The sequence below is a fragment of the Camelus bactrianus genome, chromosome 3 (genome assembly GCF_048773025.1).
Source record: "Camelus bactrianus isolate YW-2024 breed Bactrian camel chromosome 3, ASM4877302v1, whole genome shotgun sequence".
In the NCBI taxonomy this organism is placed as follows: Eukaryota; Metazoa; Chordata; class Mammalia; order Artiodactyla; family Camelidae; genus Camelus; species Camelus bactrianus.
Genome location: NC_133541.1, coordinates 10174232 through 10192500, shown reverse-complemented (window position 1 = coordinate 10192500; position 18269 = coordinate 10174232). Strand labels below are relative to the sequence as shown.

The window sequence follows — 18269 nt, the reverse complement described above, 5'->3', positions numbered from 1 at the left end:
GAAGAATCCTTCTAGATGTTTATCATTTATCCCTAGCCCTTTATAGTCATCGCATCTAAAATTAATTCCACAGCATCTGTAGATGAGTTATCTTAAAGGGGTTTCACCAAAGCAGTCATTAAAAAAAGCCTTTTATTCTTGATGCAGTTATACTCATCAGTTTATATATGTTTGATTAAAGAACATAATCACAAGATAAAATGGAATGAATGGGTTTGGAAAACAGCACAGCTACCTGCTGGTGAGTTCCTCCCCAACGGGTGAAGGCAGGAGGGCCCAGGGGGCTTTGGAGTGGACAACTGACCGCAAGTGCAGAAGGGACCAGTCAGCAAGGGTTGCAGAATAGAGCCAGTTAAAAGAGCATCTAGAATATGTCCTGGCCATTGTGCTAGGCACTGGGACACTAAAATAATAAGCACTTTGACGGCATTCTGACTTGTAAACCTTCCCTCTTTACGGCAAAGATCCACACTTTGTAAATCCAATCTCTACATTCATCATTTTCCCCTGAGGCTTCTCCAAAGTGGCAAGAGACCATTTCCTATTTGTCTTTTGTGTCCAATACTCAATACCTAGTACTAGACGTGGCACACTTTTTGATCAGTTAATTATTTTTAAATTAATGAACTAGTTTTTAAATTGTTATCAGCATCGAGGCATCCTACAGATTTGTAGGACAGTATTGTGGTTGGGAACCATAGGCTGTAAGGCTTTACACAATAGCTCTTCCCTTGATCCCTTAGGGAGGTTAATCTCTCAGGACCTCAGTTTCATCATCTGGGAAATGGGGTTAATAATGGAAGTGCTGAAAAGGGTTGTTGTGTTAATTGAGTCAGTCGGTACTGGTGAAGAGCTTAGAAGAGTGTCTGGTACACAGTATGCTTTAATATCATAATGATACTGTCTTATAAAAATATTTGTTTAATTGTAACTCACAGTTTTAACTATAACTTCATAGCTATTTCCTCATTTTCATAACCATCCGTTTATAGATAATATTCTTTTGTGTACCTGGTAGGATAATTATGACACTGATATACATTTTTAACTGCTTTTTCATCTAAGAAACACAGAAATTAATTGATAGGAAACTTTATTGTAGGAAAGATAAATATAAAAGAAAATTTTTGTAGTTGAATATTTATGGTTTTTCTAACCAAAATTCATGTACCTACAGTGTTTACATAATTGAAATTTTTAATAACTATCATGTTGGTTTATCTTTGGGTAGTGTTTTTTTTTTAATCTTTTGGACATTTGTATATAAAAAATTAAATTTCGAGTGCTTGTTACTATGCTTTTAATAACCCCTGCAGGTTAATAAGGTTTTGACATTAGCTAGAACTTAAAGCCCTTCTTTTCCCTTTTTAAAATAATGTCCTTGATTGAAAATTCATCTATCAATCATCGTTTGGAGATAGTGAAAGTTTGTCAATAATATAGAGACATAAAAACGCAGATTATAATCAAGTTTACTCTTAGACCTCTCCCTCCAGAAAGACCAATAAAAACACCAAAATATTGCCACATAAAAAATACAAAATTCCTACCTAAGTGATAGAAATTTTATTTTTCTTTCTGGACGTAAAAACCACAATTTCTTTTTATGTTATGTTCATTTTCCTTAAATTTGTTTATATATTTGAACTCTTATAATTGACTAATTTTGTAACAAGTATTAACACATTTGGCATTTTTCAGGAATAATTTGTGTATTAGAGTGTGGTAACTACTGGTCATGGGAGATACTGTAAATATTTAGGAAAAGAAGAAAGAAAAAAGTAGAAAGTGGGACGCCTAATGCTAGAAAGAGACCTTCTCATACATAGAAGGAATTAACTGCGAAAGAAATTAGTTTTAAAAATAAGTTAGAAAAGTGGTACAAATGAATTTTAAAATGTTAAATATTATCATTTTTAGATCGGCAGTGTGTCAGAGCTGTACCAAACCTATTTATTTACTCATATCTGAGATTTAAAATATACTGTGATCACATGCAATAACAAACACATAGACAAATTTCTTTTCAAACAGCTTTGCTAAAATTTGCCCTTGGAGATTTGAACCAAGCTTATTAGTCTCTTAGAACATGATAGACTTTATAACATTAAAAAATGTTGGCATAATGGTGACTTAAAAAAAATGACATCCTATTTTCAAGATCTCAAGAGTAACTAGACCCTTAGTGACAAAAGCTGAGGATTTATTTAAAATTCCAAAAAAAAAAGAAATAAACTTCCCTGAAACTGATGAGTGTTGTTTTGTAATCAGATCTGTAAGAACTATTACGTTCAAACATTGAGAATCCTGAGGTCTCATCAAAAGAATAAACGACAAGATGCCAGACATTTGGGTTAAAATCCTCGGCCGCTGTTGACTTCTGGCCTCTGAGACTGGACTTGCAGTTTATTGTTTCTGAGGCTCCTTGTTCTCCACTTATGAAGTGAAATTATTAGTAGTTACTGTATGCACTTGCTGTGAGGGTTGGGGTTTCTATCTGTAATCTTGGTACAATGGATGAAGTACTGTAAGAGAAATAGTAACACCATGCAGAAAGCTACAGAGTGAAAGATGACTCATGTTCCTCTGTGGTTGGAACCTCTTTTTGTCTGATGGATTTATTCCACAGTTTAAAGTATAATTTTATGGGCACAGACACCGAATAGGTAATTTTTCCCAAAGAAGACATATAAATAGCCAACAAGTACATGAAAAGGTGCAAAACACCCCCAGTCACCTGGGAAACATAAACCAAAACCCCAGGGTGGCACCTCCCCACCGAAAGAATGGCCTTCATCAAAGAGACAAGAGATAAGTACAGGCGAGGATGTGGGGGAAAGGGAACCCTTGTGCACTGCTGGTGGGAGTAGAATGTGGTGCAGCCACTGTGGAAAGCAGTATGGACAGTCCTCAGAAAGTTAAAAATAGAACTACCTTATGGTCCGGCAATCCCAGTTCTGGGTATTTATCAGGAAATGAAAATGAGATTGAAGAGATACCTGCTCTCCCATGTTCACTGAAACGTTATTCACAGTAGCCAAGAAGAGAAGACAACCTAAGTGCCCATCAACAGATGAATGGATAAAGATGTGGTTCATACATGCAATGGAATATTACTCAGCCACGAAAAAGAAGAGAATCTTACCATTGCAACAACATAGATGAACCTTGAGGATATTACTCTAAGTGACAAAAACAAATGCTGTGTGATATCACTTACATGTGGAATCTAAAAAAAAAGAAACCCAAATCATAGAAACAGAGCCTGGAAAACAGAAGAATTGACAGAAGTAGGGTTAGGGATTGATAATCACTTTTTCATTCATCTGTTTAAAATATTCTTTGATCACATACCAGGATATTTAAACCAGCAAGGTGTAATATTTAATGAATATATAAATAAAAAAATAAGAAAGGTTCTTAGCTGTTTAACCTCCACGAGTAAAAGAAAACCTCTTGCACATGTATAATTTAAATTTAATTCTCTAAGCAAAGTTTTACTTTTCTCTTGAGATTGTGTATTGTCTAACTATGTCACTTACAAATTAGAAATTTCTTGTCTGTGGCTATAAAAATGACAACATATCTTGGCAACTTTCCAAATTATCATGGCTCTCTTCAGTTTTTGTTTTATTTTTATTCTTTTAAGGGCCAGGAAAGAGATTTATTCTTGAAATTTCCAAGTTCATGCTAACAATTAAAGTTGTATAAGGATAGTTGAAACTCTGTGTTCTCTACTTAAATTTAGAACACTGATGACAGTTTCCATGCTGTGATGGGTTAAACATACTGGCAAAGGAATATAGATATCTATTTACAGGGTGAAATTCTGTCCTTGACTGCTCATTGATAGTAATTCTGGAAAACAAAGTGTGTGGTTGAGCTCCAGTATCTTGAGAAGTTGTGAAGAAGTGGCAGATGCGTATTTGGAATCAATATGGAGGCAAATTGCCATTATTTGAGTGGACACTTTCACGTGCTATGAAGTGAGGTCTTGTTGCAGGCCAGCATGTGGCTGGTGTTTGGGGACTTTCTCTTTAGCAGACTGTGACAGTTGGAGTTGGGACTTGACAAGTTGTAAGTTGGTGTGGACCGGCTTGGGAGCATGATTTTTTTTTTTTTTTTGGTATCAGATTTTATCGTGTCAATCTGTGATTAAATAGAGAAATACAAAATGGAAATTTGTTTTAGATGTTATTAGGGAGACTCTTTTGGAAGACAGGTTGTTTTTGTTTACAAGCTTAGACACCGCTGTTTAGACTCTTGCACAGATACAGTGTAGGAGGTGGATGGATGGTTAAGTCTTTAGAAACTGCTGCGGGGAACTCCAGTGCCTGGGACGTTGGCAGTGACCTCGTGTTCTGGGAAGCCAGTGTGTGTGACGAGCACTGAATTACGAGCTGTGCTAGGCATATTTCTTTGAAATTTCAGCCAAAATGATTATATTATTTTATAGATATATTATATTACATAGCTACATAATAATACAATTATTATTTAATGAATATATATTATATTATGTACATTCTCTTTATTATGGAATGCATTAGAACTTCCCCTCCTACTGGGGGAGTCAAATGTAAGACACTGTGTCTGTTCCAGTTTCTGTTGAGCTTACCGTGATGGATCTGTAAATTGCAGAATCTGAGTATTTCTCCGGCATTAAGAGGAATGTCTGTGTAGCCCAGTAAACCCATGACAACTGTTAGCATGTATTTTTGGTGTGTCTAGGAGAGCTAGGATGGTTACTGATTCCAGAAGTGGGTCACTATCTGTTTTTTTGGTAAAGATGAGCCCTAAAGTTTTATATTGTTTTTATTATAATCATTAATTTCATCCAGGTGTATTTCCACTTAAATGTAGACACAGGTGTGATTAGTAGAAATATACATGGTTTGGTGACTTTAATATTGTATATTGCCCAAACTCATTAATTTTAATATTTCTGTTTTATAAACCCGTGAAGATTTATAGGACATTTGTGTACCCAGTTGCTGTTGTAAGTGTAAGATTCCTTGGCAATTTTAAATAGAGCTGATGATGCATTATAAATTGCTGCGTACTAAATGGTTTTCACTATAACTTATACAATAAGCATTTAATGATGCCAGCTCTTCACTTGGCACTGTTCTAGGCACTGAGGTTATAAATATGAATAAAACACTTTCTGTGCTCAAAGAATTCATGGTCTAATTAGGAGAAATATACTGTGAAATATATGGTGTTTCCAGAAATCTAGGATGTTGAGCAGTATGTCCTTGATTTAATGACACTTTCACTTGCAAGTGACGCAAAACCCATCCTCAGTGACATAAAGGAAAAGGGTGCCAGCAGTCGTGTAAAGAAGCATCCCAATTTTAAAAACATTCAAAGCTTTTAAAAATCCCAGAAGAGGTAAGATCCTGACAGCTCATTGTGATAAATGCACTGCTTGAGAAAGTGATTCAGGTGGTGGAGTGTTTCCGAACGGCTGCAGAGGAAGAAAGGCAGGTGGGGGGCTAGGAAAGAGGAAAAGAGGTTGAGATGATGAGAGCACACAGGAAGCGAAATCTGCGTGTGCCGTTTGGTGAGATCAGATGTCTTTGGAACTGTAAGAAGCTTGGTGCATCGTAGTGTAAGGTGTGAGGGGGGAAGCCACAGGGCTTGAGCACGGATGTGTGTGCCCTGGCCAGAGCAGGGACACTCTCAGACATCATGCAGGGGAGGTTCCACTCCTGCCTCCGGGTCATTGGTCTCCAAACTGTTTTGTCTCCATCAGTTTAGTGGGTAACCACTCAGAATTTTTCTTTTAATGAAATTGAGTGAAATAGAAGAGAAAAAAAGTGCATCATGTGTTTTAAGGCTTTATAGTTCCTGAAGCTGTGTTTCCGTTAAGATGTGTGAATCATGATATAAAATACATTTCCTGTCTCAAAAGACTTTTGGAAACCTCTGTTCCAGGTATTGGGACCCACTCAAATAAATTCAGAAAGAAGGGCATGTCATAATCAGACTGCTGGTGAGAAAACTGACTCCCCCAACAAACAGAGCAGAGAGTTCATTGCAGGAGGCACGATTTATTGGGGGCCAGAGAGGCAGTTTGCACAGTTTCTGCGACTGTCCAGGCAAGAGATGAGAGGTCACGCTGAATTCAGTGCATTTGTGGGGTTTTCAGGGAGACATTTGTAATAGGTAGTGGGATATTTTGATACTAGGTGTGGAATCCCAGCAGGAGGTAAACGTCTGAGTCATTATTTGCACACTCAGTCTCAGGTGTGCCTGGCTCTGCCAAGGAGAGATGCGGATGGTGTTGCGTGAGACAGAAGCAGCAGAGGGGGAACGCTTAGAAACTCACATGTAAAACAGAGGCTTTCAATCTTGGTATCCTGGCCCCCTGGGGTTCCACGAACAGTTGTAGGGAATGTCTCAGGTCATTTGTTATTAATGTAATAAATGCTGCAAACCATTTATTTGATTAAATCACCAAGTTTAAGATCAAGATTGTTAACAAATTCCAGATCATCGCCAAATTTCTTACCATTTTCTTCCAGCATAGCAGCTACCCCCAGTTTCCTGCCCTCTCCGAGTTTCCAGGCTCAGCCCAGATGCTGCCTGACTCCCAGCCCAGTTCCCCCTTCCTCCTTCACTTTATAGATTTATTCTGACCCTTTCCTCTGCTTTCAGTAGTCAAATCCCCACCTCCCTTCAGCTTTCCTTCTCACTGGGTAGGTTCTATGGGGACCCTGCTTCCCGCTGAGGGATCTGTCAGATCTCACCTTCACTCTCTTACCTGCCGGGAGACACCCCTCCAGGTGGCTGAGGCCCCTGTCCCTGGCTGCACTGCTGTGTGGGCTCTGGCATCTCAGGTCACAAGCTCGGCTGGGGCAGGGCTGAGGAGGGACAGCCTCTCACTCTCGTCTGCTGACTTGTGGTTCACAGGTACCACCTTCTCCACACTTTTTTAAGACATATGTTCATTAAGACTAGATGAAGATGCTTGAGGTGATGCTTGAGAAGTCAGGACAGTGAGTTACCAAAAGAAAACAGCCAGGAGAAGACCCCCGTCTGTCCTCAGTGACTTCACTCTACTGGAACTTGTCTGCACATGTGCTTCTCCCACGTGTGAGCGCCGCTCTTCCCCCTTGCTCTGTCGTCTCCACAGAAGCTTTTTTACCTTCCGACGTAATTTGTCGTTAAGAATAATAGTTCAGGTGGGCGTTACATCTGTGGTGATATTTAGCTTGGTCCCAACCTCCTCAACAATTATTAGCAACAGATTTCCTGACCCCCCCGTGTAAGTTTCCACCTCCTACCATTCCCACTTCTCTGAGCGCAGGTGGAACAGCCCCCTTGTGCTTGGCAGGTGGACTCAGCGCTCAGATCCCAGCAGCTCTGCCCCTGCCATCATGTCTCCCCCCCCCCCCCCCGGCAACAGGGACTGTGTCCCTGACTTCCTGGGCGTCTGACACACTACCCCCACCTTAGCAGGTGGAATTGGACTTTCCTCCACCTCCTGGCTTTGCCGGCTGGTGCCCCAGTAGTCGCATGGTCTGAGTATGGCTTAGTGCTTCTTCCCGTCCTTGCGTCATGCTCTCCCTAAGTTTTGCCAGATTCTGTTTCCAAGTTGCGAGTTAAAAGTATCAAGTCTCAGAAGCCCCTGAGCCTGCTCAATCACTGATTCTACCTTAGAAGCCAGCAACCCAGAGGGTACATTCTTGGGCAGTGGACTGAGGCAAAAGCCTTGCACTAGTCCTAGGATTTTGGAAAAGCAGCTTTCTTGAGTCAAAATAAAAAGATGTCATTGCAGATGTCGTTTAGAGAAATTCTCCTAACGTAAAGCCCATTTTACTTACATTGCTCTGGTAAGCAACCACTACTGACTTTATGTGCATAGTTCATGCATTAACTCAACAAGTATTTATTAACTGGCTGCTGTGTATTAGATACTGAGCTAAATGTTGGAAATTGAACAAGACAGATTGAGTTTCTGCCCTAATTGTATTGAGTTTTGACAAATATTAATGATGATATTATCTATATCATTAGGACAAGCTGTGGTTTTTCATTTCTCTTTAAAGGGAAGAAGCAAGGATAGGTATATTTTTATGTGTGCAAAGTGCATCTGAGAGACAATGATGCTATGCCTGTTTCTCTTGGTAGTGACACGTCAGTTACAAATAAAGAACTGCAATTTTGATGACGAGATTGATTACACAGATGAGATGTTCAGTATTGTTCAGGTCACTAGTTTATACTGATACACACATTCTCTGCATGATAATATTAATAAGATGTTTATGGCTATTCTTCAATTTTGCAGAATCACAATCTTTTAAACGTTGCCTGTGGAGTGGAAGGTTATAAAAATCCAGTATGTTAAGTTGTATTTCATTTGAAAACAGTAAGTTGCATATGCATTATATATATGTATATATGATAATATTTGGAGTATTCTGATAGCAAATTTCATTATTTACTTGGGGCATAAGGTGATGGCGAATTATGAAAGCGATGCCTAGTGATGAGGGTAAAGCTGAAAGTGTAAAACAGAGGCTTTGAATCCTGGTGTCCTGGCTCCCTTGCTTGATCATTTGGTGTGAACTTTAAGAAGTCAAGAAAGTTAACATCAGAGTGTCTGGAATTGAAGTCATCAGCTCAAGGAAAGAAGAGTTAAGTTCTAGAAGTTTCTAGCAACTGCAAAGTAAAAAATGAAAAGAGACCACGACCAGAAGGGGGGAAAAAGACTTGACAAGCAGTATTTAGAAATCATCAGTCTTTACATTCCCTAATTCACACCAGGGTGTGGCTTCTGGCTAGAGCTGCTGTCCCCTGCCCACATGTCAGTAGCAAGGAAGAGTCACCGGTCAATGTATTTCGGATTATACATTTTCAGACCACGTCACCTTCCCCTGCCCCAAATCTGTCCCACCTCCAGTGTCAACATCTTGGCTGATGGCCACTCAGACCAAATCCTGGAATCATCTGGACTCCTCTGTCTTATGTACCATCTATGCAATCTATCAGAAATCCTGGTGGTTCTCACTTCAAAATATAATTATAACCTGACCTCTTCTCCCATCCTGTTACCCAGGATTAAACTTGAAGATGAAAGATTACATGAAATCATTGACTACTGGGTATAGAGCAAGACCATTAATAGAACATTCTGCAATCATTGAAATCGTCTGTGTTTTCCATGTCCAGTACAGTAACCACTTGGCCACATGTGGCTGTTGAGCACTTGAAATGTGAATGGTGCAACTACTGAACTGGCTTTTTAAATCCTATTAAAATTTAAATAGCCACATGTTGCCGGGAGCTCCAACATTGATCAGTGCAAGTCCAGCTGATGAAATATTTGTTGAGACTCACAGTATGCAAGGACTTTGGAGAGTCTGGAATTTGAAGCAGGTGGGACTTGCTATCTTGGGAGGAAGAAGAAGCGGATCTCCGTGACAGCAGAGCGTGAGGGCCTTTGGAGTCACAGAACGGGAGGAAAGATGAAAGGATGAGAAGTCGTGGACCACAGATTGAGGGTAGGCATCTCAGGAGGAGCAGAGACCATTCACAGCCAAACGAACTTCCTGCTGAATCAGAGAGAAGGAGTTCAAGTAATGGTGGCACCAGAATTCCGGGCGGGTCACCGAACTGGATGATTGTGTCACACAGGAGCTCATCAGTTATTTTTTGAAGATGGCCTTATTTTGATGTCAGAGTCATCACTTGTTGGGCAGAAGTGGCTAAGGAAGGAACACATTCGAATTACAAAATAAAGTAAGAATTTATTTTCCTTCTGCGTGACGGAGGTGAATAAAATATAACATTGAATGTGGTCCTTGAATTGAGAACAAGAGAACTCAGCCTTCCTAAATGCCAAGCTGATTTTAACGTGTTACCGAGTATACCGTAGATTCATAGGGACTCACGTTTGGGAAATAAAAGTTTAGAATATTCATTGGGACCTCATCAAATCGTACTACCTATGGATAGAAGAGTTCACGTTGAAAAAGAGTCTCTGTGTGTGGGTGTCATCTGGGCCAGTTTTTCCTGAGTTCCTTATTACACTGTCTGTGAAAATCATGCTGCTGTGGATGCTCTTCAGTTAGTGCTTTGTTCTCCGGGCTTATTGCTGAGCGGCGGGGCACGTCTCTGTCGGCGCTGGTTTACCCAGGTGTGCCGACGTGAAGCAGCACGCGTCTCGCCCTGATACCTGTGGCCCATCTGGGATGACTGCGTTGGCAGAGAGCGCCACTAAACAGCACCGTCCCACTGCGTTCGGTCCGCGAGCCTCCCGTGCACCCCGTGGGGATTAAAGGGAAGGAGGGGGAGAACAGTCTGAGCTTGTTTGTCTCGGTCTGTTCGGGCTGCCAGGACAAGACATCACAGACTGGGTGGCTTAAACAACGGACATTTGTTTCTTCACAGTTCTGGAGCCCAGAAGTCCACGGTCAAGGTGCTGGCAGTGGTTTTTGGTGAGAACCCTCTTCTTGGTGGCCGGCCTTTTCTCTGTGTCCTCACAGGGTAGAGGGAAGAAGCTCTGATGTGTCTTCCTCTTCTTGGAAAGACACCAGTCCTGCCGGATTGGGACTCCTCCCCTGTGACCTCGTGTAACATTAATTACCTCCCCAAAGGCCCCATCTCCAAACGCAGTCATGTTGGGAGTTCGGGCCTGTGGATTTGGCGGCTGGGGGGCAGTGAGGGAGCGGGGTACAGTCCCCCATCTCTCTGCTCCTGGGTGTGAGTGTGTAGGCGGCGTGACACAGGCCCAGGAAAGGCTGACTCGGTTGCTCTGTATTTTCTGGACCTAGAACCTGTTAGTAGCCGGTTCTGCTAAGGAATGAACCACCTAAAATTTGACCCTAATCTTCCCTCGTGTTGTCTCTTTTCCTCATGTTGAAGTTGCGTCTGCGAACCATGCTGTTCGGGTGTTTGTAGCTTATTTACGTATGTAAGGAAAGACTTCTTACACAGTAATTGTGTGCAGGGTCTGAAGAGGTGCTGTACGTAGGGTGAACACACATTTTCTACAGCAAAATATTCCTGGTACTTGTTGTAAAATAAAAACAAATTCAAAGAGATGAGGTTTCCTACGTCAAGTTGGTGACAGCAGGAGAGGGTATGAAGGACCAGTATTATTGTCCTTGTGGGAGGGGACATTCCTGTGACACTGCTAATGGGCAGATAGGTTGGGCCAGCCTGGCAGCAAGTTTGGCGTTGGCTCTCAACAGTCAGAAACATGGGTTGGTTTCTCATTCTATCAAATAACACTTCTGTGAATTTATCTGTTAAAAATGTCAAAAACGGGGTAAAATTACAAACAAAAGATAGGTGAATTCTGATGCGTACAATTATTGAATACTAACTTTATATTATGTTTAAAATTTTATATTAATATGTTATATTATGTTTAATAATATAGATATAATAATGTTTAATAAAATTTTATTATTTAACATTATACTGTTGAAAACATGAAACACTTTTTGTTGCCTAAGAAATAGTTCACAGTATGTTTCTAAGCAAAAAAAATTTTTTAAATCAAAAGCATGACATTAATACTCCATTATGCAAAGTTCATCATGCAAAATGAGTTAAATCAGGAGAAAAAAAATTTCAGCAGAAAACCCCAAGTGCCAAAGTTAATGTACTTACCTGGGAGAGTGGAATTTGTAACGTTGCTTTTCCTTTTTTTTTTTCTTTTTTTCCTTTTTGAGTCTCTCCATTTTCCAGATTTCCTGGATTTAGCACAGATTAACTAGTAATTTTTAATAGATTAGCTCTATTTAAGACTAAAGTACTTAACCACAGACTGCAGAGTCAGAAGGCTGAAGGCTTTGTATGCATGCCTTTATGCATGCCATCCATCCGTTCAGCAGCCCAGAGCTTGGTTCTGGCAGTGTCTATGCAGTTCTCCCTCTGCTCTGGAAGCTCTGAGCTAATATGGTTAGGAGTGGAAGCTGACAGTCTTTAGCATCCATACATGGTGAAGTTAAATCTGGACGTTAAAAATTATGAACCACGGAAATTATTCCAAGTCATTTTCACTAGGGCAGAGGGGTTGCCGTGGGTGGCAATTGCTCTGTGTGGTGGGGTGAGCCTTGAAGATTTCACTTCTCTTATTACTGCTGTAAGAAGAAAGGGGGGTAAACAGACCGAATTATTCCTTATACTCTGTGGGTCAGAGTTGTCAAGTGCCTAAGGATAGATCTTGTTTCATTGCCTATTCGATCCCATATTTTATTATGACAGGTTACTGTCATATTTTTTAAGACTTACATTTGATAAACATTGATGTGTGGACAGCGTTTAGAAGGCAATACTTACGGGAAAGAGGCTGACACAGCAAAGCACACTGAAATAGGAATAAAAGGAAGAAAACTTGAGTTCCAGGCTCATTTCTGGTGCTTAATACCTTTGTGGCCTTACACAGTTTCTCTGTCAAAAAATTATGTTGATAATAACGCGGACCCAGAGCTTGAATTCCAGTCGGCCCAATAAAATTTAGAAAACACGGAAGTGAAAAGAATAATTTGAGAGATGTAAGCATCCTTTCTCAGTTTAAGGCTATTCTTATGTAGCGTTCCCTTTGGAAGCCACTGCGGTGGAGATGGGTGGGGATGCAAGATCAAGGGGGTCTCCCTCTGACCAGAGATGACCTTGCACCCGAGAGCTGCCATTTTCCTTTCTTCTTTCTTTCTGCCCCATCCACTTCTCCCATCTCCCAAACCTCCTCTCAGTAGAAAGGTGCGGCTTTCAGGCTAGTTACCTGGCACAGCATTTGTTGATCTGTGGACCTACATCCTTGTAATTACAGGCTTTGATCAAATAAGAAAACCACATATGAAAGTACATCGAATACACAAATGCACTTTATTTTTAACTTCCCAACCCCAACTCCATAATTACCTAGACCTCCTTCTTTGGTCCTGTTGGTATCCATCACCTAATATACTTTCAGCTTGTTAGCCATGGTCGCATTTTGCCCAATTATATTCAATTTGATCCTTATTCTTTGCCCACATTCTGCTTGCTAAGGTAATTCCCCCAAACCCTCTGATATATTCTGTTTGTAACAGATTTATTTTTTTCAGTGCTATTCTCATCCCCATCTTATGAGGAACTTACTTCAAAAAATAAAAACAAATCAAAACTCAGTTGTAAAGTCCAATGAGAGCATTAGGTAGCCACTTTCTGTCACGCATTTTAAGGGAAATTCTGTACTAGAACCCTTTGGGTTTGCATATCCCTAAACAATTAACTAAATGTAGCTAATAACATAATAAAAGGGCTGCTAAAAAAATTATGTTTCTTTGGGTGAAACCCAGGATGCACAGATCCAGTATAATAGGAAATACCTTTTAACGTTCACACAGCACTGGTTCCTGAAAGGATGTGTACAATAATAGCTTGAGGCAAGAAAATAACCTTTATTTACTTCCAGCCTTTTATTTGAATAGTGGTTTTCTGGTGCCCTGGAAAAACTGTCCTCAGTTAATTATTACTTCTGCTGATGACCACTGCTGAGTAATATATGTAACAACGACTCCAGTCTTCCTTATTTGTGTGAGAAAGACAAGCACAATGGAGCCAAAGATACTTTCGAGAGCCCTGCTTTTAACCCGTGCGTGTGTGTCCATTGATGAATGAGGCTGGTGTTATTTGAGTTTCTCCTTTCTTTCCTAAATGAACTCGGACAGAATAAACTGTGACAAGTGAGTCTTGTCAGCTGTAAGGACCTTTCCTCTGCTGTTGGTCACAGAGTAAGAACCTGGCAAATATTTGTGGAGTAGGCTCGCCAGTTACTACATTTTACATCCCAGCTGAGCTTCTTAGGTCAATTATGGGATTTTTAAATTACTTGTAATTTATTGATCACTTACTTTGTGTGATTTCCAAATAAAGGGGGTTGTCAGTAGGTTTTTTGTTTGTTTGTTTGTTTGAGGTGAAAATGGATCAATGCACAAGTAATACGTTTATCTAAAAGATACAGAGTGTCGTTTGACTGGCCTGTTTTTAGACCCATGTGTCTTTATCTTTTTACGCTCTTATAGTCTAACTGGCCTTTTCCATCTCATCGTTTCTTCCTCCACTTGGTTGGGGTGGATAGAGGAGAAACCGTCTATTTGCTTGTTTCCCCTTCCTCAGTGATGTCATGTCCTCTCTTTGTAGGTGGTACTTATCCCTTTGCTGAAGTGTCTTGCTTAGAGTTGCCTGGTGCTTAGGAGTGTTTTCGGTGACAACACCCAACTGCATTGAGTGTGTCCTCTCGCTTTGCAGGAGCTATGCCTGTCCCAGACCAGCCTTCGTCAGCCTCCGACAAGACCAGCTCCGTCAGCCCTGGCCTCCCCACCTCCAATGGAGACGGCTCAGAAACAGAAACCACCTCCGCCATCCTCGCCTCGGTCAAAGAACAGGTAGAAACAGTCCACTTTCATGACATACGTGTGAGGACATTTCAATACCTCTTCTTTCTGGATGAAAGATGGTGATTTAATACTGTTGGAAGGAAAATCATGATTTTCTAGCAAAGTGTTGGTATTCGTTATAAAATTACTATTAAAATAGGATTACAATAGCTTTTGACTCCAGGTTTTATTCAAGATTTAGGCAGTTTTCCTTGAAAAAATATTCTAAAGGAACAAAACCAAAAATTGCAATCAAAATTCCTATAGGTGAGGTTTTGGCCAATTCATTGATGGACCTGACACTTAATACTGTTCAATGTGTAATCCAAATAATTGGTCTTCAGAAAATCTAGAGTCTAATAAAATTTCAAAATGTATCCATGATGCTAAAAAATTAGTGTGAGTGGGGGCAGATGAGTATTGTATTGGGACAAAGCAAATTGGTTTCCCCAGTGTTTCTGAGATGGTCCTGGAAGAATGCATGTCAGAACTTTTCCTGTAAAACTAATTAATGTCTGAATGATTCTTCCGCCACCCCCTCTTTTTTTTTTTTTTTTTTTTTTTTTTGCTGTAAAAATGGAGAAGTAAATAAAATCTGAAGTCTTAGATTTAAAAGTATTTTTTTTTATGTAATTCATGTTTCTTGTAAATAAAAGGTGGTAAATAATTTTAAAAAGCTGGAAAATCAAGATTTTTAAATTTGTTTCTTTTTCTTATCATGTGCTGGAATATAAAATTAGTATTCATTTTTTTGTGGTGCAGAAGCATCTTGTGTTTGAGTTATACGATCCAGGATGCTGAATCAGCAACAGTGGTGGGGGTGGGGGTGGGGGTGACATAACTTCCTTGACTCCAGGAACATCTCAACAGAGCAATAGATGAAATGGGGCAATTAAGTTCTCAAACAGGAGAAATGCTCCAGGCTTCCTAGAGGACACTGGTTCTGTTTAGTAGATGGAGGCTGATTTAGGTAAAGGTGGGCGGTCAAGCAATGAAGAGTAGCTAAGGGAGGATCCATCAACAGAAAGGATCAAGGGAGGTATCAGTCTGAACTGTGCCACCGGGTCTGAAGGGGTGGAGCCAAGTAGGTGCGCGAAGGAGAGTTGGGTAGATTGGCTGGATAACCTAGTTTGTGAAAATGGTAAGGAAGCAGGCAATTGGGTTGAGGCCTAGGCTGTATTGCTTGATTCGTTTGCTTCCCAAAGCCTACCCATGAGTTTTCTGACTATTTCTAAGGGGAAATGGAAAAGAGGAGCAGAAGTTCCAGCCACTCTCCCCACTCCAGATACTGCTTTGTTATATGGCTGGGTTGGGTCATGGTTTTTTATCCTGGCATGGTCTGAAAATCTTCCCAGGCTACTGGCTTTAGAGCAGTGGAAAAATAAGTCAGGAGGAGTAAATTTACTGAGACAACCAGACTTGTCTGATGAAAACTATAATATTTTATTAAAGTACATTAAAGAATTCGGAATAAAGGACGGGATGCCATGGTCCTGTGTAGGAAAGCTTGATATCATAACAATATCACTCTCCCCCAATTTAATATAAAATGTAGGCCATTGTAATCAGAATTCCCGGGCTGATTATTTCTTTGGCGAACTGGATCAAACTACTTTCAAGATCAATCATTTGGAAGCATTATTAAATATATGAGAGTTGCAGTGAAAATTTTGATAGAAATAGTTGACCTTACCAAACACGCTAATTATAGTGGTGCCGAGTGGGCCCTAAATAGAAAGAATGATCTCTCTAGGACATAACTGAAGATTCAGAACAGACCCAGATATATATAGGAGTCCAATTCATTTTAAGTACTTCAGTTCAGCACAAAGTGGTGGTTGGAATGGTGTCAGCATAGCTGCCTAACGATCTGGAAGAAAATTAAGGCCCTTAACTCACAATATATTCAGAAATAAACCTCAGAGGGAGAGCAGGTAACTGTAAAAATAAAACTATAGACACATTAGGAAAAACACTGGGAAAATACTCAGATGAACTCGAGGTGGAGAAGGCTTTTGAGAACCTTCTCAAAAGGCTTTTGGGAAATGCAGAAGCCGTACACAAATGGTCGGCGCCGTTGGCGGTGTGAACACCAGCAATAATAGCAAGAACTAATTCAGCATAAAAAAGTATGAAAGTAGGCCAAGAGAAAGATATGTGCCACAAGTGTGACAAAATGTTGGTATAATTAATATATTAAGACTTCCTAATGTTGATGAGAAAAAGAGGAATAAAAGAAACGAAAACTAGGCAAAAAAATATCAACGGGCAACTCAAAGAAGAAAAAATGCAAACAACCAGTAAGTGTATGCAAATACTTTTTGCCCTAACGTACTCATCAAGGACATAAAGTTCAAAATGAGGCATGATTTTCTTTAATCTACAAAATAGACAAGCATTAAAAAATAACACCAATTGTAAGCTTGCTATAGCTAAATTTTGAGGAAATTCACATTCTTTTTCATTCCAAATAGGAATGTGCATTCCTATAATCTTTTTGTAAAATGATGTGTTGCTGTGAATGTTTGAAAGTTCCATAGCCTTTGGTTAGTCATTCTTAGGCGTCATGTTCTGTAGAAATGAATGGCCTAGAATATGAGATTTCATGTATATAAGTATTTAGTGCAGGATTATTTGAAATAGAAAAAAAAAAGGAACAATACTGATTGAAGAAGACTTGTAAAACTGGTATATCCTTTCTATAAAATCCTTCATGTAAAAGCTATATCCTTTCTAAGCAGGTATTAATAAAAATGAGTTGGAGCTATATAGCTAAACTTTAAAAAAAAATCCATGAAGATTTTAGAAAGGAAATGACATAGTATTGTATTATCCTGTTTTTAAAAAACAAAGTAGTAAATCTGTTTTTTCTTTGCACATTTTTCTGAGCCTCTAGAAAAGTGTAGAAGGAAATAAGTCAAACTTTTAGATTGGGTACCATATGTGTCTACAATTAGACAGAGGTGAGAGTGAACAGAGGGCATAGAGGATGAAGGAAAGTAGCAAAAATGGGAAAAATAATTGGGAGACTGGAATACATGTTAGTTGGGTTTGGATCGTAGGAAATAGTCCTTCAGCTGAAACAGTGGTGTCTGGAGTTGAGAGAGTTGATAAGCTACTTAAAGGAAAAATGCATTACTGTGAATAAAATGACCCCACAGAATCTTTGATGAGAATTTGATAGAAACTTATTGTGAAGAGTTTTTTTTTTTCAATTATTAAAATAAATTCATTGATCATCCTTTGGATAGCAAAGGTGAGATTCTTTGTGGCAGATAGGGAATGTGAGGAGGAATGAAAATCTGTCTTAGGAAGCTGAGATTGGGCAGGTGCGAGGCTCAAAGCAGAGATGCGGGTGTCGGGGCCCACGTGTGTTGTCGCCAGTTTGAAGGCAGAAATCAACAAGCAGCAGAGTCCTTGCACTTCCTCGGTGTAGCCTCGTCCCAGCTACCGATCTCTTCCTTCACTGGGAAATTTGTGTTCTAAATTAGTCTTAAAACTTTATTCTCCACTTTTTCTCGGGTATAGATTCTCCTTTATGGAGTTAAAACTAAGTTAAATATGTATTTTTTTAAATTAGCTGAGATTAAGAAAAAGTGACTTTAAAAATTAATACTGTCTATGATTCTTAATAATTATCTGCATGATACATTTATAAATCTTTCACCTAAAGAATATAGTTTGCCCCTGATCCTCTTTAGGTGCTAATGAGAACTACTTTTCTTGAGTAAAAATCCTATTTATTAATTTAGATTCAAGCAAAAATTTTTACAGCATCACACTTACGTGCACTCTAGTCCTGGCTCCTTGGAGGTCAGTTCTGCAGGAAAGAAGTGATTCTTTTATCATAGCAGGCATACCTTCTGAGCTGACTGCCGTGTAATA

The 18269-nt window shown here is 39.7% G+C and overlaps 1 protein-coding gene across 2 annotated transcripts in view; it reads left to right on the top strand.

Annotated features, from left to right (window-relative positions):
* CTNND2 (catenin delta 2) overlaps nucleotides 1–18269 on the top strand; it is an 886271-nt gene that overhangs the window by 130090 nt on the left and 737912 nt on the right. For both annotated transcript variants that reach the window (XM_074356308.1, XM_074356299.1), the window contains exon 2: nucleotides 14257–14393. In XM_074356308.1, coding sequence (XP_074212409.1) covers nucleotides 14257–14393 — 137 coding nt within the window. The remainder of the gene's footprint in view (nucleotides 1–14256; nucleotides 14394–18269) is intronic.